Source organism: Pelophylax lessonae (genome assembly GCF_965119305.1).
Source record: "Pelophylax lessonae genome assembly, chromosome: 6".
Lineage (NCBI taxonomy): Eukaryota > Metazoa > Chordata > Amphibia > Anura > Ranidae > Pelophylax > Pelophylax lessonae.
The window spans coordinates 140,901,989-140,927,681 of NC_138773.1; the positions used below are offsets into that span (position 1 = coordinate 140,901,989).

At 46.9% G+C, this 25,693-nt stretch overlaps 1 protein-coding gene across 3 annotated transcripts in view; it reads right to left on the reverse strand.

Annotated features, from left to right (window-relative positions):
- RRN3 (RRN3 homolog, RNA polymerase I transcription factor) overlaps window positions 1-25,693 on the reverse strand; it is a 1,162,251-nt gene that overhangs the window by 839,519 nt on the left and 297,039 nt on the right. For all 3 annotated transcript variants that reach the window (XM_082260368.1, XM_082260367.1, XM_082260369.1), the window contains exon 4: window positions 12,041-12,170. In XM_082260368.1, coding sequence (XP_082116494.1) covers window positions 12,041-12,170 — 130 coding nt within the window. The remainder of the gene's footprint in view (window positions 1-12,040; window positions 12,171-25,693) is intronic.

Here is a 25,693-nt window from a genome sequence, read left to right on the forward strand (position 1 = left end):
GATAAGTGAAGGTCGGCCCAGAAAATTGAGTGCAACATTGGAGACCAGGGTCGCTTATGCCCAGTCGTCTGCGGAGTCGGGGCCTCTCTTGGGCCATGGAAGAGGAGTGCTGAGGTTCAGGATGCAGTTGGAGTCCATGCAGTCTGTCAGTGGTCAAGCGTGCACATGGAAGGAGACCCGAATGTCCGAGCCAGGATGCATGCAGGTAGCACGGGCCGGGAAGTGGCCACCTGATGCATTGAAAACTGCAGCGGCAGAGAAGAAGTCTGCTCCCATACAGGCAGAGGGGAGAAAATGGCCAGTGGTGACCGGGGGGCTGCAAGTGTGAGTGTGAGTGTGAACAGCGAGGAAGAGGCCGGGGTCATTGATGTGTGGTCTCCCAGCTTCCAGAATTGGTTCGGATCCTTGGAGGAGGGATTGAATGTATGGAAGTCTGAGGAAGAGACTGAATGGGATTAGGGGTCCGGAGATTGGAGCAGTCCAGCCAGTATTTATACACCTGATGCGGAGACCAGGGATTCAGTGGAATGAGGAGAGTGTGCCAGGAATCTGGCGTTCTGTGAGGCCCATGCTAATCGGGCCCCAGACCTAGCCCCACCTAAGAACTATGCCCAGGCTCAGGATCAAAATTAAGCCTACCCCTCCCTCATCAAAAGAGAAGAGACCCCATACTCCCCAGCTGGGAGAGGTAATTGGAAGACCCTCCCCAGGTTTTCCAGGATGTAGAGGTGGATACAGAGGAAGGTGGCCTTAAGAGTATGGGTATGACTATTCCTATGCTCCACGAGAGGTCATGCTACAGATAGAGGCCAGAAGAGAGTCCTGGTGTGATAAAGCTATACGAGACTTCCTCTTTGTACCCAAGTCATACCGCAATCAGTCCAGGCTGGACTTGTTGAAGACTTTCCTCTCTGTAAAAGCTCAATGGAACCCATGGGCGGGCGATCTATTTGGATCGAGTGGAAGTTCACTGCCCAGATGGATCGGGCCAGGCCTGGTCGATCCGAATTCGGTAAAAGGATGGGAAGACTTTGCGGATTTTCCATTCCAGATTTCTATTGCTGAAGAAAACTTACCAAGCTCAATTAAGGCTGGCCTATGCTTACTGTCTGGAGGAAGGAAAAAAAAATATGCTACAGCAAAGGGACATTCAAGTCCAATTATTGTTGAGGCTTATGCCCTATGTCCATTGCGCTTCCCCTTCTAACCTTGCCAAAAATGGGTTGGGGACGATTCAAGACACCACTGGCTATTGGACTTGTGCTAGAGGGTCGACCAGGAGAACTAAAAAGAATACAGTATGTTGTTCCGGAGATCCTTTGAGCCATCGGGCTGGGATCATGGAATACAATATATTCAGAGTCTCAAGTGAACTACCTTTGGGCCAATGGGCCAACAGCGGAACTCGGAGGGTAACTGCCTGGAAGAAGTGGGTGTTACCATGGAAGTCTTTTGGTGGGGGGTGCCCTGGTGCCAGGGGCTCCTGAAGAAGTTGCCTAGAAACCCCTGCGGGTCTGATGGGTTGTCCAGGCTCCGGCAACCAGGTCTCTGATAGGGAGAAAAGCGAGAGTTGTTACCCGATAACTCCTTTCCCAGGAATCCTCCAGGACAGTCACATGAGAGATAGGCTCCACCTCCTGCAGGAAACAAAAGCACATAAGTTTAAAACAGGCCGCCCTAGGCTGCTCCCTCAGTTGTACAAAGATTGCCTTGCTTTCAAACACGAGTGTGCTGACATACGGACTTAGTATCTTACATCAATGAGGGTGGGGGTCTACCGTCCTGGAGGATTCCTGGAAAAGGAGTTATCAGGTAATAACTCTTGCTTTCCCTAGTCATCCTCCAGGACGGTCACATGAGACCCCAAAGATTCATACCTAGGGTGGGACTACTGCCTGCAGGACCTTTCGACCAAAGCTTAGATCTTGGGCGGAGACCAAGTCGATCCTGTAGTGTTTTGCAAAAGTGGAATCACTGGACCAGATGGCTGCTCAACATATTTGCTGAATGGAGGCCCCAGCTCTCTCTGCCCAAGACGTGGCTAAGGAGCGTGTAGAGTGTGCCTTCACATGTGTTGGTATGGCTTGTTTTTGATTGTCATAAGCCATTTTTATTGCGTTTTTTATCCATCTGGCAATGGAGTTTTTGGACGCTGGTTTTCCTTTATGTATCCCTCCGAACAGTACGAATAGGTTCGGGGCTTTTTTGAATTGTTTGGTGGTTTCCAAATAGGTTAGGGTACATCTTCTAATGTCCAGGGTTGCGAATGTTGCCTCCCCTGGGTTAGCCGAATTTTGGCAAAAGGATGGCAAGATGATTTCCTGAGATCTGTGAAACTCTGACGAGATTTTAGGAAGAAACAATGGGTCAGTCCTGAGTATGATTTTTGTCTGGAAAGACGGTGAGAAAGGGCTCTTTTATTGAGAGTGCTTGGAGTTCACTGACCCGTCTGGCTGAAGTAATTGCTAACAAAAAAGCCGTCTTGAGCATCAGGTTTTTTACAGAGGCTTCCGAGATTGGCTTAAAAGGTGCTTGGGTCAAAGCTTTGAGTACCAAGGAGAGGTCCCATGGTGCCACGTTCATGGTCTCGATTGGGCGTGATCTCGCTATAGATTTGAAGAAACATGTAATCAGCGGGTTCGCACTAAGCTGGGTATCCAGGAAGACAGAAAGTGCAGCAGTGTGTACCTTGAGGGTGCTTACTGTCAACCCTGCTTCTGCTCCGTCCAGTAAAAATTCCAGCACTGTTGCTATGTTTTGTAGGTCTCTGTTTTTCTGGCGCATGTTTGCGGAGTACCTATTCCAGATTTTCCCGTATATTTTCTGTGTAATAGGTTTTCTGCTTTTTAGGAGGGTTTCTATCACTTTGGCCGTGAGGCCTTTTCTCCGTAGAATGCCCGTTCAACATCCACGCTGTCAATTTTAGGGTTTGAAGTTGAGGGTGATAGGCTCCTGACTGGTGAAGGAGGTCGTTCTGTAGTGGCAGGGTCCAGGGTTCTGCCTCTGTCATTTTCCTCAGGGCCGAGAACCAGGATCTTTTTGGCCAGAGAGGTGCTAGGAGGATCACTCTTGCCTTTTCTGTCCGAACCTTCCTGATTGTCCTGGGGAGTAATTGTATGGGTGGGAAAGCGTACCCAAGCCTGAATTGCCATGAGAACCCCAAGGAGTCTATCCCTAGGGAGTCTTTCTCCCTTTTCAGAGAGAAGTATCTCTCCACCTTCTTGATGTCCGCCGAGGCGAAGAGATCCACCTCCGGGACTCCTCATTTCCTGACAATTTTGGCAAAGATTTGGTCGTTCAGTTGCCATTCTGTTGGGTCTAGCTGTTTTCGGCTCAGTGTGTCCGCTAGTGTATTGAGCGAGCCTTTTGTGTGTATCGCTAATAGGGACTGAATGTGCGTTCCTGCCCAGGAGAGGAGCGCATGTGCTGTCCTCATAAGGGTCTTTGATCTTGTACCTCCCTGTCGATTGATGTATGCCACTGTCGTCGCATTGTCTGACAGTATCTGCACGTTTTCCCGTTACCGTTTCTTGGAACGCTAGTAGAGCTCTCCCTACAGCTGTTAGTTCTCTTAGGTTGGAGGATGCTCTTGTCAGAGTGGGGTCCCAGGTCCCTTGCCTGACCTGCTGTCCGATGTGCGCACCCAATCCGGACGCACTTGCATCCGTGGTGACCCGGACTTGCGTCTGTGGTAACCAGGGTTTGCCTTCCCTGAGAGTGGTCTTGTGCGTCCACCAAGTCAGGGTTTCCCTGACTGTTCCAGGGATTGAAATAGTCTCTTCCAGTGATTTTGGGTCCTTGTTCCACCCACCTAATAAGTGGTGTTGTAGGGCCCTCATGTGCAGTTGGCTCCACTGTACCGCTGGTATCGCTGCGGACATAAGTCCTAAGACTGACATGACAGCTCTCCTGGTCCCCTGTTTTGCTGTCTTCAGTTGGCTTGCTCGGTTGCTCAACTTCATTATTTTTTCCTCTGGCAGGAGGATCTTTTGTTTTGTTGAGTTGATGATGTAGCCCAAAAATAGGATTTCCTGAGAAGGGATCCTGATTGATTTTTTGAAGTTGATTTCCCAACCTATGTGGGTGAGGAATAGTTCGGACTCTTGTAGACCAGTCATGGCCTCTTCTTGGGAGGCTCCATAGATTAGGAAGTTGTCTAGATAAGGGATTATCTGGACCCCTCTTAACCCGAGTTCTTGTATTGCCTCCGCTATAATTTTTGTAAATATACGTGGGCTGAAGAGATGCCGAAGGGGAGGGCTTGATACTGAAAGTGTCGCGTCCTTGACCCCTCCTGAATGGCAAATCTCAGGAATTTTTGGTGGTTGGGGTGTATCGGTACGTGTAGGTAGGCATCTTTCAAGTCGAGTGTTACTAAAAACGCTGTCATTGGGAGGATCGTTCGGATTGAAAAAATTGTTTCCATTTTGAATTTTCTGTAAGTTATCGATTTGTTCAGGTTCTTTAGGTTCAGAATCAATCGGGGTTTGCCCGAAGGGTTTTACTCTCAGGAAGATGTGTGAGTAATGTCCCTGGGAGAAGAGGGATGGGTTTATTTCCGTTATTACTTCCTCCCTTAGTAGCTCCCCGATTGCAGACTTCATGATCTTTTTGTGGTCTGATCCTGCTTGTACTTTCGTAGTCCTGAATCTGTTTGGCGGTTTTGACCCAAACTCTATTTTGTAACCTTGGGCTTTTGTCTGTAGAATGAAGTTGTTTGAGCAGAATGTTTTCCACTGCGGAAGAAAATGACGCAGTCTGGCTCCCACGGCCTGACTGGCGTCATTGTGTCTTGCTGGAAGAAGCCGTATTTGGGAACAGGATATTGGGCTTAGCCTTGTTCCTGTTGAAAGTCCATCTGCGTTGTGCCTGAGGTCTCTCGTTTTTCGTCTGTGTTTCGCGTCTTGGTTGACGAAAAAACGTCCTTTCTTTCTGTTTTGGTTTTTTAAAAGGAAACCTTTTCGTTTGGTCTGCTGATCTTTCTAGAACTTTTTCGAGTTCAGCACCAAACAGCAGGTTACCATCGAATGGGATGTTGCACAATTTATTTTTGGAGGCATAATCCCCCTCCCAGGTCTTCAACCATAAGGCTCTTCTGGCCGCGTTGACAAGGCCCGTGTTGCGGGCGGAAAATCTTATGGCTTCCGCCGAGGCATCCGCCATATATGCCACCCCTTTCTCTACAAGGACTAGGGAATCCAGAGCTTCTTCAGTTCCCAGGATTTTGTTCACATGTTCTTTGAGCTGCTCCACCCAAAAGGCGACATTTCTAGCAACACGTGTTTGCGATGTTGGGCTGGAACCCCGCTGCCCCGGCCTCATAGGCTCGACGTAATGTGACATTCATCTTATTGTCGATCGGGTCCTTTAATTGACCCATATCTTCAAAAGAGAGGTTTGATCACTTTGATACTTTGGCCAGGGATGCATCCAGCTTCGGCCATTTGGTGAGGATGCCCTGCTGCTCTTCGAAAGGGAATCTTCTTTTCAAGGCTTTTGGAAAAAACAGCTTGTTTTCTGGGTTTTTCCATTCCTTATCTATAATATTTTTGATGGCTTGATGGATAGGGAACGTTTTCCGCTTTTCCTCTTGAAGTTCCCTTTATAATTTGTCTCTGATGGAATCTGTAGGTGCCGTTTCTTGAATTTCTTCCGTTATGTAAATTGCTTTCAGCAGTTCCTCTGTCTCTTCTGCCGGAAAGAGGTGTTTGGAGATCTTTTGAGGTTCTGTTATGTCCACGTCGTCGTCTGAATCTGAGCTGTCTTTGAACAGCAGTTCGCCTTCCTCCTCAGAGTCAGAGGCTGAGTCTGAGGAGCTTGGTTGTGGTTGGGGTGGTGGTTTTCTGGGTTTTCCCTTTGCTTTAGGGGCTTTTCCCTGGGATGAAGTGGTTGCTCTGTCCTGTCCCTTCATAGTGTTGATTGTTGATTGTAAAGTCTGTAGCCTAGATGTCATTTCCTTTTTGAAGTCCATGAAGTCTTTCGCTAACGGCTTACTTTCTTCATCTATTATCTTTTTAATGCATCTTTGGCATAGCAATTTGTCACTTTCAGGTGCCATCTTTGCACTGCATGTGCAACAATATTTCCTCTTTTTTGTTTTTTCCATGGCTTCTGCCATTTCCTGGCCTTTAGGCTGTGAAAAGAAATCACAGGGCCCAGGGTAGCCGAGAGAGAGAGGATAGTGAGTGAGACAAAACAGAGAAAGGTGGGGGGGGGGGGGAAGAGAGAGAGAAGGATTTTTAGTCACAAAGCCTTGGATACTCTCCCCCGTAAAGCCCCCAGAAATTTATGCATATAAAGAATGGAGGTAGTCCGTCTGCTGGGCATCCCATCCATCCCCCCTGCCTCCTTACCGTGTGAGAGCTGGGGTTAAGTTCCGTAGCCTCTGGCAGTTTTGTCCGGTCCTCCGCCATAAGACCGTCCTGGAGGGGGGTCACTTCAAGGTCTGAAGTGGTAACCGCGCTGCTGCTGTGTTCTGGCGCATTTTTGTAAGTAAAATTTGCGCCAGGTATGCGTTTGGGGCCCGCCCCTCGAAGTAAGGGCATCGTGTTATGTTTTTTCCCACATTTAAGATGGCCAACCGCCACTTCCTGTGGCGGCGCCATCTTGATGACATCACTTCCGGTCTGCCGCTTCCACCGCCGTAGCTGGAAGTTTTTGCAGAGCGGTGCAGCAGTGCGATGTGGGGGGAGCGAGAGAGGAACCCGTCCATCCGCTCCCACACGAGCCTGCCCGGAGGCTTTGGAGGGCGGTCAGACTACGGGATACCACTGATGCCATAGTAAGTCTCCTGGCTCTGTCTTCTCCCATCCCTCCTTAACCTAAAGCAGGGATGGGAGGCAAGAAGTAAAGTTTCCTTTTTCCCCCCCAAGAGCACTTACCTCTTCAGTGGGGGGTTTCTGCGGTTTTAGAATGCTGGGGGTGGGTGGTCTTTTCTCCCCCCCTCCTCTTTCCCCCTTCACCCCACAGCCTGTGACTGACTGTCTCGTCAGCTGTACCACAGGGGGGTGCAGGGGGTACCCAGGGACACCTACCGTGGGTAAAGAAAAACTGTTTCCAGGCCAAAAATAACAAACTGGGGAATTGTCCCCTCTTGTGCCGGTGTTTGCAGGACGCAGGAAACACAAGAACTGAGGGAGCAGCCTAGGGCGGCCTGATATAAACTTGTGTGCTTGTGTTTCCTGCAGGAGGTGGAGCCTATCTCATATGACCGTCCTGGAGGATGACTAGGGAATTTGGTGTTGACCATTGCAGACACCCGTTTCGTTGGACTATTAGTAGACAGTCAGTGATAGGGCTCAGAGTCGCCTTGAAGGAGCAACACTGAGCATTGAGTCAAGACTGACAAGTGGATGTCTACCAAATGATCTAGATAGGGATGCTGGATGAGAAGGCTGCCCTCGAGGGGAGGGATTTCTCATCTTAAAATGAGTAAGGCAATTGTGTAAAATGTACATATGATAAAGTGTCTAACCCTTTTCTTTCTTCCCTCTGCAGGTTTTTCAGAACTGTAGAGACAGATAGTCAGGATGCCCTGTGCGCTCAACAGAGAAGATTTTTTGCTTGGTGGGGGGTGCATTGCTTAAATGCACCCCAAAAATTGTATCATATTTGTGCAGACAGAGTATTTATATATTTTTTTATGTAATTTATTATGTACATTTGTTCTTTCCTTTTCCCCCTTTCCAGGTTTGTGGGATACTCCTAAGTTTTTCCAGTAAGGATTTTTGTAGCACCTGACTGACCCAGAGCTAATGGGGACATGGCTCTTTTTTGGTGGGGGGCGGATGTAGCACCCTCCTAGGTAGGTGCTTGGTAAAAGCATTGTTTGCTCCATACGCTTATCAGGGGAGCCTGATCAGTAGTTTTGCCTGTTGCATGTGTCTATGTGTGATTCATTTGGTCTGAGGGAGTGTCCCCACTGTATCCAATAGGGGAGCCTGTTGGGACAGTGGAGGAAACTCAGCCAATGACACAGGCTTTTGTGGCTGTCACAGAGGGTTGCATCCTGGGGCGGGTCATAAAAGCCTGTGACATGTGACAGGGCGTCTTTGGGAAGTAAGCCAGGTCCCAGGAGGAGGGTGACGGCTGTCTCTCTTCCTGTCAGCAAGGAAGGTGGTCACAATCAGTCGGCCTAGTGGATCAAGTGTGTGATGCTGAGCTGAAGGCAAAGCAACCCAGGGAAAACCAGTGTCCGTGAGTACCGGGAAGCTTGCCAGGGGTCTGTCCAGGAAGGGGACCACTCCAGTGGAGAGTCAGTGGACAAGGGCTAGCATGCACGTAAAGTGAGAAAGGGGGTGCCAGCTTAGGACCCTGAAAAGGATTTCATTCAGGAACATATCTTACTTCACTTCAGTACCAAGGTAGGTGCTTGGTAAAAGCATTGTTTGCTCCATATGCTTATCAGGGGAGCCTGATCAGTAGTTTTGCCTGTTGCATGTGTCTATGTGTGACATTTGGTCTGAGGGAGTGTCCCCACTGTATCCAATAGGGGAACCTGTTGGACAGTGGAGGAAACCCAGCCAATGACACACAGGCTTTTGTGGCTGTCCCAGAGGGTTGGCACAGGAGTGGTGCATCCTGGGACGGGTCATAAAAGCCAAGGGCACATGTGACAGGGCGTCTTTGGGCAGGAAGCCAGGTCCCAGGAGGAGGGTGACGGCTGTCTCTCTTCCTGTCAGCAAGGAAGGTGGTCACAATCAGTGGGCCTAGTGGATCAAGTGTGTGATGCTGAGCTGAATGCAAAGCGACCGAGGGAAAAACAGTGTCCGTGAGTACCGGGAAGCTTGCCAGGGGTCTGCCCAGGAAGGGGACCACTCCAGTGGAGAGTCAGTGAACAAGGGCTAGCATGCACGGAAAGTGAGAAAGGGGGTGCCAGTTTAGGACCCTGAAGAGAATTTCATTCAAGAACATAACTTACTTCACTTCAGTGGCAAGGTGAAGCAGCGGCCTTGCAGAACACAGTACAGTCAGTTGTCCTCAGAAATTGTGCATAGTTCAAGTTGGAGTATCCCTGTCATCCATTCTCCCACCCAAGTTCTAAAATAAAACACAAAAACCAAATCCCCTGGACTGTTCATTGTCTGAGCCAAGTCTTAAAGTGATAAGTTGTACAAACTGTTGCTATGGGTAACCCAGGGGTATCCCCACTCAGCAGCTCCCTAGGGAGCAGTGCTACATTTAAAAAAATTTTATTGGATATATTTTATAGCAGAAATTAAAAAAATATTGGCCGGCTGGGGGGGTGCTAAAAATTAGTGACTGAGCCACGAATTTACCGCTCACCAGCTTCCCAGCCAAACTAAAATAACAATAAATAAAATACCAACCAAACTGGTAGTTCACATGCCGCTGAATTTTAAACCACTTCCCAACCAGTCTGTCTTTCTTTTTTTAACCACTTGGCAACCAGTACGTCATCAGTCTTCAAGTGGTTGTACCGGGATGATGCCTGCAGCTGCGGTTGGCTCTCCTGTAATAGTAATCAGAGCGGCTAACTAGCTGCTCTACTGCTATTACAAGCAGCGGTAGGGGATGTCTCCCCCCCCCCCCATACTCCACCCCCACCTTGACTTACTCTGGCTCTCCTGTCTTACCAGAAGACCCCAGCCACCAGCGGCCGGACAGCCAGGCAAAGCTGTGACTGTGTGAATGGCTTTTCATTATAGTAACCACAAAGCAATGGCATGACATCACTTCCAGTTTACTTCCAGATGTCAAAATGTTGAATGTTTAAAAATATCAAACACATTCAAAAACACAGATCTTGGTGTTTGGAATGCTTTAAAGTGCAGAGGAGGGATTTAGGGTCTTATGGCCCCAGATCCCTCTATAAATAGAACCTGTCACAAACCTACTGCTGTTCCAAGAATGTTTACATTCCTTGTGACAACAGCTGGGATCAACTTTGATTGGCTGTTCGGTATAGTAACCCAGAAGCCATGACATGACATCACTTCCGGTTCACCCCGGATGTCAATGGCGCCATTTTCCAAAAAATCGAATTGGTGATCTGAATGCTTTTATGTGCAGGAGGGATTTGGGGTCTTATAGACCCGAGATCCCCCCATAAAGAGTACCTGTCACAAACCTATTGCTTTTCCAAGGATGTTTACATTCCTTGTGACAGCAATAAAAGTGATCACAATTTTTTTTTTAAAGCAATAGTGTAAAATTAGAAATAAATAAATAAAAAAATGAAAGTGCCCCCCCCCCCCCCAAATGCTTGCGAAAAGGCAAATGCAAAGGCATTCATCCCACACATGTGAGGTATCACCGTGAACGTCAGATCATGGGCAGTAATTCTAGCACAAGACCTCCTCTGTAAATCTAAAGTGGTAACCTGTAAAGGCTTTTTACTGTGGATAGTAAAATTGACAATATTGGGTTACGTGTGTTTTTTTTTGCACTAAAATTAAAAAAAAATATTTTCCCCACTGAAAATTGTGTTTGAAAAAACTGCTGCACAAATACTGCTTGAATTAAAAAAATGGTAAAATCCACCAATTTATTCTCTAAAGCCTCTGCTTTAAAAAAAAAAAATTTGAGGGTTCTAAGCAATTTTCTAGCGAAAAAAAAAAAGGATTGTTACATGTGAACAATAAGTGGTAGAAAAGGCCTGGTCTTTAACCACTTTACCACCGGAGGATTTTGCTGTCTTACGTCTGGGCCACTTTTTGCGATTCGGCACTGTGAGACTTTAACTGACAATTGCGCGGTTATGCAACGCCGTACCCAAACAAAATTTACGTCCTTTTTTTTCCCACAAAGAGAGCTTTCTTTTGGTGCTATTTGATCACCTGTGCGATTTTTACTTTTTGCGCTATAAACAAAAAAAAGCGACAATTTTGAAAAAATAATATTTTTCACATTTTTTTAATATGAAATTCCCCCCCAAAAAAATGTAAAAATCAAAATGTTTTATCATTTTAGGCCAATGTTTTTTCTGCTACATATTTTTGGTAAAAAAACTGCAATAAGCGTATTTTGATTGGTTTGCGCAAAAGTTATTGCGTTTACTAAGGGAAAGATTTTTGTAATTTTTGGTGTTTTAACGAGTATTGGCGGCGATCTGCGATTTTTTTTTGCGGGACTGCAACATTGTGGCGGACAGATCGGACCCTTGACTGACATTTTTGGGGGTACCAGTGACATTACTACAGTAATCAGTGCTATACATATGCACTGTTACTGTAAAAATGACACTGGCAGGGAAGGGGTTAATTTTTATTGGTGATCAAGGGGTTAATGTATGCCTGGTGCTTACTAACGTGTGTGGGGGGAGGTGACTGAGTGACACAGGGACAGATCGCAGGTTCAGCTAAGCTGAACCCTGCAATCTGACCCTGCCTGTCACTTAGGAGATCCGCCCGCTTTTGTTTACACAAGCGGGCGGATCTCCACAGTCGATTCCCCGACGATCGGGGAAAAGCGGCGGTGATCACCGCCGTTCCTCCCCTGGCCCGACTCCCGCTGTGACTGAGAGAGGAATGTCTGGCGACGTAGGTCTACGTCATCAGACGTTATCGAGCCACTTTGCAGTAGCAGCTCAGTGAGCAGCGGTAAAGTGTTTAAGGGGATAACCTAGGCTGCAGAGTTTGATAAGTACTATCAAATTCACCCACTGAGTTCAATGAGGCTGCAAGTGCAATTGCAGTGTAGTAGTGTGGTATTTAATCAGGAGTGGAAGCAAACCAGCAGAACGCCTCCTAGGTAAAGCTCTTCCACCAGAACAAAGCCTCCCTATGGTATCCATCAGCTACTCTCCTTTCAGTTCTTGCAACTCCCCACACAGGCATCTGTCAGCATGCCTCTCTGAGCCTGTCAGCTTCATCAGTGAAGAAGATAATAGGCTCTGAGAGGCATACTGACAGCGGAGGCATCAAAGGCTGGATAGGGAGAGCCAAAGGGCTAGATGTGGGGATGAAATTTGGCCATGTCTGTCATAAGATGTAGCTTTATAAAACAACTTGCTTTTGACTGTATTGGATATTTTTTAATACAAAACATAGAAAACATTTACAAAAAAGACAAGTCTTACATGGTAAAAAGTGTGAGACAATCATATTAAGGCAGGATCTTAGATATACGGTCTGAGCAGACACAAGATTGCCCAGAAAAGACAAATATTCTTCCACAACTTCTTTGCTTCGGTTCAGCCATGGTAGTTTCTGCAAGGAAAATCGACAAGCTAGCAAAACATTACGAAGACAGAAAGCAGTTAAAATGTCAGGTTACACAAGTGCATTTAAAGCAGAATGGCCACAGGTTTCCTTTATTCCTAGTTTACTATGAAATACATTGAAAATAAACATATGTAAAGAAAATAAATGCATGCTACGATTATTTTTCTTTAGTAGAAATCATCACTTCTGCCTCATACTGTAAATAGAACCAGAAGCGGACCAAATTATAAAATATTTGATGCAAAATTTCAAAGAGAGTAAATAGTTAATGGAAATAGAGCTACCAATTAACCACTTCTGAACTGGAAGGTTTTCCCCCTTAATGACCAGGCCATTTTTTGTGATTCGGCACTGCGTTACTTTAACTGACAATTGTGCGGTGGTGCAACGCTGTACCCAAATAAAGTTGATGTCATTTTTTTCCCCACAAATAGAGCTGTCTTTTGGTGGTATTTGATCACCTCTGCCATTTTTTTTTTTTTTTTTTGCACTAAAAGCAAAAAAGAGCGACAATTCTGAAAAAAAAAAAACAAAAAAACAATATTTTTCACTTTCTGCTATTTAACATTTCCAATAAAAAAAAATGGAAAAATGTAAATTTTCTTCATCATTTTAGGCCAATTTGTATTCTGCTACATATTTTTGGGGGAAAAAAAATCCCAATAGAAGTATATTGACTGGTTTGTGCAAAATTTATTGCGCCTACAAATTAGGGGAAAATGTATCTCATTTTCTTTTTTACTAGTTATGGCAGCGATCAGCGATTTTTAGCTGGATTGTGGCCTTACGGCGGACAGATCGGACACATTTTTGAGACTTTTGGGAGGACCAGTGACATTACTACAGTAATCACTGCTAAAAATATGCATGGTTACTGTATGAATGACACTGGCAGGGAAGGGGTTAACACCAGGGGCGATCAAAGGGTTAAGGGTGTGCCCGGGGGGTTCTTTCTGTGTGGGGGATGTACTTATAGAATGAATACAAAGACCTGTGTTCCTAAATAGGAGGCACACAGGAGCCCTGTGTTCATTGCTGACAGAACAGCGGCCTGCCGTGTTTACAACGGCAGATCGCTGTACTGTCTCCACAGGGAGTGGGTGCCCGGCGGCAATCGCGACTGTCGGACCCACAGATTAACTTCCCCCGTTGGGAATGGGCGTGCACGCACCCCCACTCGCTGTCCTACGAAGTGACGTACAGTTACAACGGTTTGCGAGACAGAGCCGACCTGCTGCTGGCGGTCAGCAAGTGGTTAACTTATTCTGATTTCCGCAGTCATTTTTTTATGATGGCACACTTAATTAAACTGTATTTTGCATTTGTTAAGCCAATATAACACTTCCACTGCTATTGAGAACAAACCAAAAGGGAACGAATAAGTGATGTTAATTGATGGGGATTAAAAGGCACAATTAGCTCACAGGAAGTAACAAAGTCATTGCATTTTTTGCAAGATAAACAGGTATTTTATGTACTTGCTAAAAACTAATAAAGGCACACATTTAATCACGTGCCTACTGCTCAGGCCAATTTTTGACTTTCAGTGCTGTCGCACTTTAAATGACAATTGTGTAGTTATGCAACACAGTACCCAAACAAAATTTGTATACTTTCTTTTGAGACAGAGCTTTCTTTTCATGGTATTTATTCACCATAGTTTTTTTTTTTTTTCTTGTTTGCTAAACCAAAAATTTTGGAAAAAATAAAAAAAAAACAATAAAATCTTACCATAAAATTATTTTCTCTGAGTCCTCTGACAGCCGCAGCCCATTCATACAGTCTTCGCGATTGGGTATTGGCCTTCTCCGCAGGAGCAAGCTAGGCAGTCATTTTGTTAATACAACAAACATTAACATATAGACACACCCACAGGGGGCCATCCCTCTGGTCTATATCCTCCAGCCAGTACCACTCTAATCCAGTTATGTAGCAAGCAGTCCATGAAAAACCATCAAACCCAAAGAGAGATGCGGGGGTGGTGACTGTCAGAGGACTCAAAGAAAATAATTTTACGTTAAGATTTTACAAAAATTCTATTTTCTCTTATGTCCTCTGACCGTCGTCGCCCATTCATACAGTCTTCACGATTGGGACATCCCAAAGCAGTGTAGACATGAGGGGTGGGAAGACGCAACCTTAAAATAGGCAACGCAGCACCCAGGTCAGAGAAAAAACTGAAAAAACTCAAGACTTGGCTTTCAACAACCAAGCCGTCAAAGCCAGCGACTGTAAAGCAGGATGGTAGATTGGTTCCTGAGACCAAAGATCGTTTCTTAGTGGAAGCCCCCAGCGAGGCTCGACAACCATCTGCATAATGTCCGCATACCAAAAGTTAAGCCAAAAGAGCTACCAGAATCACCAGCATCCATTCCGAGGCTAACCTGCGGAGGAACCTGGACAACATTTGAATCAGAGGAAAGGCATATATCAGCCGATACTGATGCCATGGCACCACTAACGCGTCCACCAGAGAATCACGAGATCAAACCATGAACCTTTCCACTTTTTTGTTGAGACGGGATGTGAACAGATCCACGTCCAGAGACCCCTACCGGATACACAGAAGGTGAAACACCTCCGGGTGTAAGGACCATTCCCCCTGGTCCAGGGTCTGGCGACTCAGATAGTCCGTTTGCCAGTTTTCCACACCTGGAATGTGGATGGCCGAAATCGCCGGAACATGCGATTCGGCCTAAGACAGAATCTCGGCCAATTCCCCGGCCGCCCAGGCACTCCTGGTGCCCCCCTGATGATTGATGTACGCCACCGCTGTGGTGTTGTCCGTCTGCACTCGTACAGGGCAGCCCTGAATCCGAGCCGACCAACGGAACAAACAGAGCTTGATTGCCCGGAGCTGCAGGACATTTATCGGTAGGGAGAACTCCTCCCCCGACCACGTCCACAAATCGTGCCCAGAACTCCACCCCAGCCCGACAGGCTGGCATCCGTGGAGAGCTCCGTCCACAATAACGGCCAGATGGACTTGCCTTGTGTCAAAATCGGTGACTGGAGCCACCACAAAAGATCCAATCTCACCTGGTGGCTTAAATAAATCGTTCTGTCCAAGACTGAGGATGCCCGTCCCACCTGGTAAGGATCTCTGCCCCGTAGCAGAATCAACACAGGAGCCAAAACCTTGGTGAACACCCCTTGGAGCCGAAGCGAGACCGAAGGGCAACGCCACAAACTGGTAATGCTCCTCTGCGATTGCGAGGCGGAGATACCGCTGATGACCCTCGTAAAAAGGGATGTGAAGATATGCATCTTTTAGGTCGATGGAGGCCATGAATTCCCCTGGACTCAGTGATGCCACAACCGAGCGGATGGATTCCATCCAGAACTTCTGTACTCGCACAAAGCGGTTCAGTAACTTTAGGTCCAAAATCGGACGCACCTTGCCCTCTCTTCTGGGCACTGTGAACAGATTGGAGTAAAACCCCCGAAACCTGTCCCGCGGAGGGACCGACACAATGACCCCCTTTGGGCGAGAAGATCTTGAACCGCCGGTTGTAGATCCCGGAAACGATCGGGAGTCAGATGGAGATTTAATGGAAAGAATCTGTCTGCGGGGAGAGATCGGAACTCGATCTTGTACCCTGAATGAATGAGCTTGTGAACCCACCTGTCTTGAATGTCGGACAGCCAGGGTTTGGGAAAACAATGCAGACGTTCCCCACCCCTGATATGGGTAAGGGCGTCCCTTCAGGAAGGGGTGGACTGGGTTGCCTGCCCAGCTTGACCCGTTTTGCGCTTACCCGCCCAAACTTTCTTGTGACCACCGGAGACCTTGAAGGACTTACCCTTTTCCTGTGCCCCGAAGGCACGAAAGGACCCCCGGTTAATCTTAAAGGAGGGACCCCGCTTAGCTTAGGAAGATTTACCTTTCAATACTTGAGGCAAGAGAGTACTCTTACCCCCAGTAAGCCCCTTGATCAGCTCATCCAGAGAGTCACCAAAAAGACGATGCCCCGCATAAGGGATGTCAGACACTGTCTTCTTAGAAGCGTGGTCGGCCGACCAGCTTTTCAGCCAAATAATGCGGCGGATTGCAATCCCGACCGCAGATAGACGTGTGACCAAAGGAGCCTCGTCCAAAGCCGCGTCACACAGGTACATCAAAGCCTGTGCCATTTGATCCAACATGTGCAGCGCAGCAGAAGAAACCGACTCTGCTACCAGAGTGCGCCAAAGCACCTTGGCCCATTCTGTGATAGTCTGAGAGAACATCACTGAGGCGAACACCGGTTTCAGCAGGGAACCCGCCACCATATACATGTGGCGGGAAAGCATTTCCACCCGCCTATCCGCAGGGTCCTTAAACACCGGGGAGTCTTCCATGGGCATCAAGGTGGATTTATTCAGTCTGGAAACAGTGTGGTCCACTTTAGGAACCACAGTCCAGCGAGTATCAACCGAATCCGCAAAGACATAACGGTACTTAAATCTCTTAGGTACTACCAGCGTCTGCTTAATGCGACGCCATTGGTCATTTATTGTTTCCTGAAACTCCTCGGGACAAGGAAAAACCTGACCCGACTTCAGGACCTTGCGGGTCCCGAAGGAAACCCGCTTACCTGCCATGGAGGGCTCATCATCAAGATTTAAAGTCTCCTTAACAGAGCTAATAAGTGCGTCTAACGCAGCGCGGTCACGTGCTATCCCAGAGGAAGAATCCTCCACATCCGACTGAGAAGACGGGGACCCCTTAAGGGGGACGTCGCCCGTGGCAACCAATTCAGGCTCTGAGTCAGAAGACTGAGAGGGCATAGGCCGTTTCTTTGTAACTCGATCAGACATCAGATCAACTTTTGACGCTAAAGTCGCAAGTGCAGCAGATAAAGAGGCTAAGGAAGTGGGATCAGGAGTATCTGAACCACCAACTAGGTCTTTGGGGAATTTGCTATCCTGGGACTCCATATTAGCAAAGTGCAAAAAAGTTACATTGGCCCTTTAAAACGGCGGTTCCCGCGGACCACTAACGCAAACTGCACTACAGGTGGAGACCCTTCCCTTAACTAAAGCTAAACTGACAAAAGAGTGCTAGCAGAAATATAGCCAGAGAAAACCAGTACAATCCCCCCACAGTGTCCCTATACTTGCCACGCTGCTTTTGAGAAGGCTGATTATAAAGAGGAAGTGACCTCACACCCCTAGAGGCAAAAGCCAGCCCTGAGCCACAATAAAATGGTGCCTGATGGAGTCAAATGGAGAAAAAGCACTTAGAAAACGGCCACTGCCCAGACAGGACATCAGCCCACACTAAAGATGGTGCCCGATCGGCGCTGGTAATGATGATGGAAAATGGCTGCTGCCCTCACTCTGAGGCCAAACAGCCAGCCCTTACCAAACATGGCGGCCGGGTGAAACGGCGCCAAACGCCGCAGAAAACGCCCACACTGGCCCCCACCGGGATCTGCACAGAGCACCCCCGGGGAGAAGGAAGCCCCCAAACCCCCCCCCCCCATGTATGGCGGTCTGAACCGCAGGAGCGCCCCCGCAGGGACAGGGAAGGTAAGACACAGGAGGCCATCCCACGGCCATGAGGGGGATATTACAGCAAACTTTACATGTACCGCCATCCCCAGAGTGGGCCCACTCAATACCCCCTCAAAAATCTGTTCCCAGGGAAAGAAGGGTAGTAGTATTCACCATACCGCCAACGTGGGCACTGCTCAGACACGGGAGACCTCCCACCTGGGTGGGGGTGCCGTCAGCCAGGAAGGATGCTAGCAAACCCCGGGCGTTGAGACATCCCAGCGAAGATGGAAAACTTTGCAGGCTCGTCCCCGCTTCTAGGGGCACTGTCATTGCGAGGCCTGGGCGTACCAAAAGCCTGCAACGCTCGATGGCAGACTGGGACTCCATAAGGTTCTATATTAACCAGTATGAGGCCCAGTTCTGCTGATGCTTGTAGTCCTCCAAATTCTGACTAACTAGCGTAGGTGAGAAAAAATAAAAAGCTATTCTTAAAAGAAAAAACACTTTTCAGAAATAAAACAAGAAAAAAAAACAGACACTAGGTCCCAGCAGGGAAAACCTAGCCTACTCCTGACACTAGGCAGCAAAGAACTGGATTAGAGTGGTACTGGCTTGAGGATATAGGCCAATACCCAATCGTGAAGACTGTATGAATGGGCGGCGACTGTCAGAGGACATAAGAGAAATTTTTTTTGGTTAAATAATTTTCTAAATAAGTATTTTTCCCCCTTCACTGAAGTGTGCTGATGAGGCTGCACAGATGAGCACTGATGAGGCTGCACTGATATGTGGCATAGATAGGCGGCACCGACAGGCATCACTGATGGGCACTGATTGGCAGCACTGATGTGTGCAGATTGGCAGCATTTGTAGGCATTGCTGGGGCTGCACTGATCATCAGGACGCTGATGATCAGTGCCCTGAATATCATTGTAGATGTCCCCTGTGTGGATTTGCCAGTTATTGGCTCTCCTCACGTGCTGTCAGTGTGATCACGGGAGGACATCAATTGACACCCTTCCGGCAATGTGAGCCCATGCTGTAGCCATTTTTCGGCTTTAGCACGGGCGGGAAGAGGTTGAGGATTGCAAAGAATAAAAGCCACAATTATTTAATATTTTTGTTTTCAGTTTTAGCTTTAACTTCAAAATTTATTCTTTCTTTAGCAAAAATCAGCTGCATTATCAACCTTCCTGCTGTTGCAGCTGCTTAGATGCTGACACTGTTAAAGCTTAACTCTAGGCAGATATAGAAGACACAAATCAATCCAGCTCTGTAAACATTAATACATCATTAATTGTATGAAAATGTAAGTAGTTTGAGTATTTGAATTTGACATGGTATCAGCCACTTGCAGTCTCTGTACAGCAAACGGAGTTTGGCCATAGACAGGTTGTTTTTTGTTTTTTTATTCAATCAACAGTTCCCACCATCCACACAAAAGCCAGGTGGATGGATAGATACCCCCACCAGAAAAGGATTTTAGGGTAAGTCAAAAATCCAGTTTTCTCTATCGTTCATTGACAGACGCAGCTCCATATTCTTCTTAACCATTGGGATGTCCCAAAGCAGTATTTGCATGAGGGGTGGGAAAACAACACAGAGAAAAAACATAATTCCCCAAAGGCTAAACTTAGCCAACCAGTCAACATGGAGCTCAACCAGGAATAACTGGAGCTCACCTAGAAACACATACACCCTCAAAGAGAATATTTTCTCTTTTAAACAGCAGCCTGCAAAACCTTGCAGCCAAAAGAGCATCCGGGGATGCCAACACATCTACTCTGTAGAATTTTGTGAACGTGTGCACAGACGACCGAGTTTTGCCGCCTTGCAAACTTGCATTACTGACGCCTGATGGCGAAAAGCCCAAGAAGCACTCAGCACTCCCTTTCGAGGTCCTTCCGTGAGGACAAAAACAGAGTCTGATTTCCTGAAAGATTCAGTAGCCGCCAGGTAAACCCTAATTGCCCAAACCACATCCAAAGAAAGCAAGGCAAATTCCTTGGGATGCTTTGGCTTAGGACAGAGTGAAGGCAGCACAACGTCTTCATTCAAATGGAAATCAGAAACCACCTTAGGAAGAAACGACTGATTAGGACGACGAACCACTTTATCTCTGTGGACCACCAGATATGGTGAACGGCAGGATAGTGCCGCTAATTCAGATACTCTGCGAGTAGAGGTAAACGCCACCAAAAAGGCTACCTTCAGTGACAGTGTAAGCAGAGGAATCTCCCTAATATTGTCAAAGGGAGGTTTCTGAAGGACTGACAGTACCAAGTTAAGATCCCACAGAGGTAACGGAGCTCGTACACAGCCAAGGCTGACACCTGGCCTTTAATAATACCCAAGGCCAACCGCTGCTAAACCCCTCTTGGGAGGAAAGGCAATATCCTAGCCACTGAAAATGAGCGTGGATGCACCTTAATTGATTCACACCATGCGATGTACACTTTCCATGTACGATGATAAATATTCCTAGAGGTAGATTTTCTAGCCTTCAACAATGTAGGAATCACTGAGTCAGAAAAATCCCTATCCTTTAATACCTGGCTTTCAACAGCCACGCCATTAAAGCTAGCGACTGTAAAGCAGGATGGAAGATCGGCCCTTGAGACAGCAGATCTTCCCTGAGAGGAGGTCTCCAAGGAGCATCGGCGACCAAGCTTACAAGATTTGCGCACCAAGACTGGTGAGGCCAGTCTGGGGCCACCAGAATGACCGAAATCCCTTCCATCTCTGTTCTGCGCAGAAGCCTCGGCAGGACACAGTGGAGGGAACGCATAGATCAACAGACCCTGACCCCAAGGAGCCACCAGTGCATCTGTGGCGTCGGCCAGAGGATTCTGAGACCTGGCTACAAACCTCTGTACCTTCTTTTTGAGTCAAGAGGCTAACAAGTGGATGTTAGGTGTCCTCCAACGGACACACAGCAGGTGAAACACCTCCGGGTGCAGGGACCATTCCCCCTGATTTAACACCTGACAAATCAGGTAATCTGACTGCCAGTTCTCCACTCTTGGGATATGCTTGGCAGAGAGGGCAGGAACAAAATGTTCTGCCTATTTCAGGATCTCGGCCACCTCCCGGGCCGCCAATACACTCTTGGAGTCCCCTTGATGATTGACGTAAGCCACGGCCATGGTATTGTCCGATTTAATCCAAACTGGACAAACTGGACAACCCTGCAGATGATTTGTCCAGTGACTCAGGCAAAGCTTTATCGCTCTGAGTTCCAGAATATTGATCGGTAGTCTGGACTCCTCCATAGTCCAGGACCCCTGGACACACAGCTTCCCAAGTACTCCTCCCCAGCTGGACAGGCTGGTATCTGTGGTTACAACGGTCCAATAAAATGGGAGAAAGGACTTGCCCTGACGTAAAGCCAACAAGCAAAGCCACCACATTAGAGCACTCCTTGTGCTTTGACTCAACAATCATATTGTCCAAGGATTTTGGATCTTTGTTCCACTTGACAAGAATTTCCCTTTGCAGAGGTCCCGTGTGGAACTGAGCAAATCAGAACCGCCTCGAAGGTAGACACCATCAGTCCTAGGGCTCCCATGCATGATAGACAGATCGCCCACCAGAACTGAATGGGAATCCGCTCTTAAGAGAAGATCGTCCAAGTACCCTAAGACCGAAAATCCCCGCTGTCGCAGTAAAGCCAATACCGGAGCCAACATTTTTGTGAAGCTAAAATGAAAAAAGTAATATCAGCGCTTCAAAAAACTAGATAATAAGCAGCTATACACTCAGGTTCAATACCAAACCAGCATAATAAATGTAAAACAAATAAATAAACATATAAATGAACTCTAGAAAAAGTCCATTGCAGATATGCTATAATGAAAAGTTCATGCAAACAGCCCTCAGGTGCAAAATGTAGTGGCACAAAATCCTGATTAGAGATAAAGGCAATACCAGGTTCAGATACAGACAGGTGCTCTTCAGTGTAAAAACACACAGCCCACCATCTTACAGAATGGCCACCTCACCTGATTAAAACCAGGCAACTCAATCACTAGTCTCCTCAGACAGGACACAGATGCAGGGACTCATGGATCAGTGAGCCTCCGGACTCTCTCCACCATAGAGCATTTGCAAAACAAAAAACAGGCAGCCCATAGCGTGAACCTGATAAACTTTTATTTAAACTAACAAGTAAGACAAAGTGGCCTCTTACTTTGAGATGATGGTAAACAGCGTTGCATGTGTAGCTCCGGCGGGAGCAACGAGACCAGCTCGGTCCTCGCCGGAATCCAAAGTGTCAGCGGGTGACGTCAGACGCTCCTCCTAACCCCCCGCACGCGTATCGCCTCCCGTGGGTGGAGGCTTCCTCAGCGGTATTAGGGATTGGTCGGACATCACCCTCATACATAGCCATCAGTACTTGCTGATTGGCTAATCCCCTTGCATATTACCATGGCTACAAGGACGCCGAAACCCGGAACACACCAGGCTACGGCGGAAACTAAAAAGAAGACACTACAACACTGTCTTTTAAAAACTATAAATAGAACCTCAAATAGAAGGGGCAAAAAAATGCCACAACTTCATAAAAGGACTAAACAGCCTCTATAGGTATTGCAGAAATTATGCTATATATATAGATAAAACTATTATATATAAAAATAGATAAAACTATTATATATAAAAGGAGGAGCGTAAAAACGTCTAAAACCCCGCTGTCACTTGAATCACATAATGAATGCTACACCACTAAAAACATTTTTAAAAACATCACAGAAAAATACAGAAAAAAACAAATATATGCATATAAAATACAGTCATGGAAAATACGATAGTAAAACAATACATTACTCAGCGATCAGAGATGAAACAGTTAAGGTCAAAATCAACATTTAAACCTCGGGGGACAGCAACCTTAGCTTCAAAAATCCAAAAAGATTCTCAGCTGTCGAATAAAATTGCCTCCCCTCCAATGCCTTTTGACCTTTTCAATACCCCAGACCTTAAGATCTCTAGGGTCTTTATCATAGTACTGTTTAAAATGTTGGTAAAGGTAATGGGGTGATTTGCCTTTTTTTAATACACCTGACATGCTCTGCTACACGCACTTGCAATGCTCTGGAGGTTCTGCCAATATACTGTAACCCACAGTTACACTCCAGCATATATACAACCTCAGTCGTAGAGCATGTGATTAGATCACTGATTATGTATTTCCTCTTTGTGGCATTAGCCACAAACTCTTTACGTTGCTTCATATTGTTCTTAACTGTGCGACACGCTACACATTTCCCGCAGGCATAGAAGCCAGATAAGAAAGAAAACAACTTGTTGTTTTTTTTGCACAGGTGGATCTACAAGCCTGGGGCCAGTAAATTCCTAAGAGTTGGGGCCTTCTTATATACAAACCGAGGTCTCTCTGGCAACTTATTGCCCAAAGTTTTGTCTTGTAAGAGGATCGGCCAATGCTTACTATTAATCCTCTCTATCTTTTTATGTTGAATGCTGTAATCCAATATGATTCTCACTTCTTCCCCATTGGGAACTTTTTGCTTCAAACCATTGGACAACAGCATTTCCCTGTCTACAGCTTGGACTGACAACATGTCTTTCTCCAATTTGCACTTGTTGTAGCCCTTCTGTATAAACTTCTCAGAAAGGATACCTGACTGTGTAACAAAATCGGCCTCAGAGGAGCAGTTGCGCCTTAATCGCACGAACTGCCCCTTCGGGATGTTACACAGGCAGGAAAAATTATGACAACTATCTAAGGGAATATAAGAATTCCGATCAGTGGGCTTTGAAAAATTGCTAGTATTAAACTTATCAATGCCTTTGGATATGACCAAATCAAGAAACACCACTCTTTCCGGACTGGTCGTCCAAGAAAGAATGATGTTCTTGTTGTTCCCATTGAGTCTATCCATAAATGACATTAGACCATCAGGCTCCCCGTTCCACACCAGGAACAGGTCATCTATGCAACGCCTGTAACATACTAACTCGGGGAGGGGGGGGCAATCTAGGAACACAGTTTCCTCCTCCCAGTGGGCCATAAACAAATTGGCCACACTGGGAACAAACCTTGCGCCCATAGCCACTCCCCTGTTCTGTAAGTAGTATGTATTGTCGTACCAAAAATAATTTCTTGATAGACAGAAACACACTGCTTAAGAGGAAGACCCTGGGGGCAGAGGAAAGAACAAAGGGTAACGCTACACATGGATAATGCTCTTCTCCTACAATGAATCAAAAGAAATGCTGATGTTCAGCATAAATAGGGATGTGCAGATATGCGACCTTGATGTCGATAGAAGCTAAAAAGTCCCCTTGGTGTAGGGACGCCACTACCATGCGAATGGACTCCATTCCAAAACCTCTGAACCCACACAAAGCGATTCAGAGCCCTGAGGCCCAGAATTGGACACACTATTCTCTCTCTTCTGGGAACAGTAAACAAGTTTGAATAAAACCCTTGAAAGCGTTCCCAGGAGGGAACCTATACAGTCACCCCTTGAGACAGCAGGTCCTGTACGGCCCCTCGTAGATCCCGCAACCGATCTGGAGATAGGTGGAGATTGGACGGGAAAAATCTGTCCGACAGTCAGGACCTGAATTTTACCTTGCAATCCGATCAGATCAGTTTGTGGACCCATTTGTCTTGAATCAAGGAGGTCCATGGTTCCAGAAAGAAACAAAAATGTTCCCCACCCCAGATACGGGTGTCCCTTCATACAGATGGGGATTTGTTTGCAGATCTGGGGGGGGGCCCTGCTTAACCCACCATGTCTTCTTGGAAAATTCAGAAGACCTAAATGGCTTAGATCCTTTCTCCTGCGTGCCGGAAGCACGAAAAGGCTGTCTGTGGCCTATAAAATAAGGCCCCCGTCTATTACGTGGTAACTTGCCCTTGGAGGATTGAGGAAGAAGAGTAATCTTCCCACCAGTAAGCCCCTTGATCAGTTCATCCAATGAGGATCCAAACAAGCAGTCCCCCATAAAGGGAAGCTCTGATAGAGCCTTTTTAGAAGCCTGGTCTGCAGACCAGATTTTTAGCCACACCATGCGTCTACTGGCTACCCCTACTGCGGATACTTTGGCTAAAAGAGGGGCCGCATCTAGCGACTCATCACATATAAATAGTAGGGCTTGGACCATTTGGTCCGTTAGCTCTGCCAGGCCCAGGGGGAGCCTGTTTCCAGGTCTCTTTTTAGTAAATTTGCCCATTCCGTTATGGTCTGGGACATCAGAGTGATCACGAAGATCGGTTTAAGTGTTGAGACCGCAATCACATGTAAGTAACAGGACAGACACTCAATCCTTCTAGCCACAGGGTCTTTAAAGACCGGAGACTCCTCCACCGGGACCACGGTAGATTTTCAGTCTGGAGACCAGATGGTCCACCTTCGGTGGAACGGTCCATTTTGCAGTTACAGCGTCCGCGAATGGATAGCGCCTCTTGAAATGCTTCGGCACCTCTACCATGTGTTTAGGACGCCACCATTGGTCAGAGACAATTTTGTCAAAAAGTTTCGGACAAGGGAAAACCTTGCCCGACTTCTGGGATTTGCGTGTGCTAAAAGACACCTGTGTCCCTGACTCAGAATCATCCGCCATTTTTAGAGTTCCCCGCACTGACACTATAAGTGCCTCCACCAGTGCATTTTACCGCATGGCTGCAGACGTGAATAGGTCATCCTCGCCATCCGAGTGTGATGACGCTGAACCCTCATGGTAACCTGTGAGTGCGGCGGCCATATCTACTTCAAAATCTGAGGATACAGGAGAGGCAAGAGAGGGCATAGGGCGCTTTTTATTAGTGGTATTTTTTAAGACCAAATCCACTTTTGACACCAGGTTTTCCAAAACCGCCGTTAAGGCAGACAGGGGTTGCGACCCGGAAGTCCACGCAATCACAAGGAGGGAATCTGTAGGTGAAACGTGTTCCTGGGGCTCCGTATGAACCCTGGAATAATGCAGTGTCACTAAGAAAAAACTGCAAAAAAGATCTAGTGACCAAATAATTGTCCATAGTCCGGTCTGTTTGTATT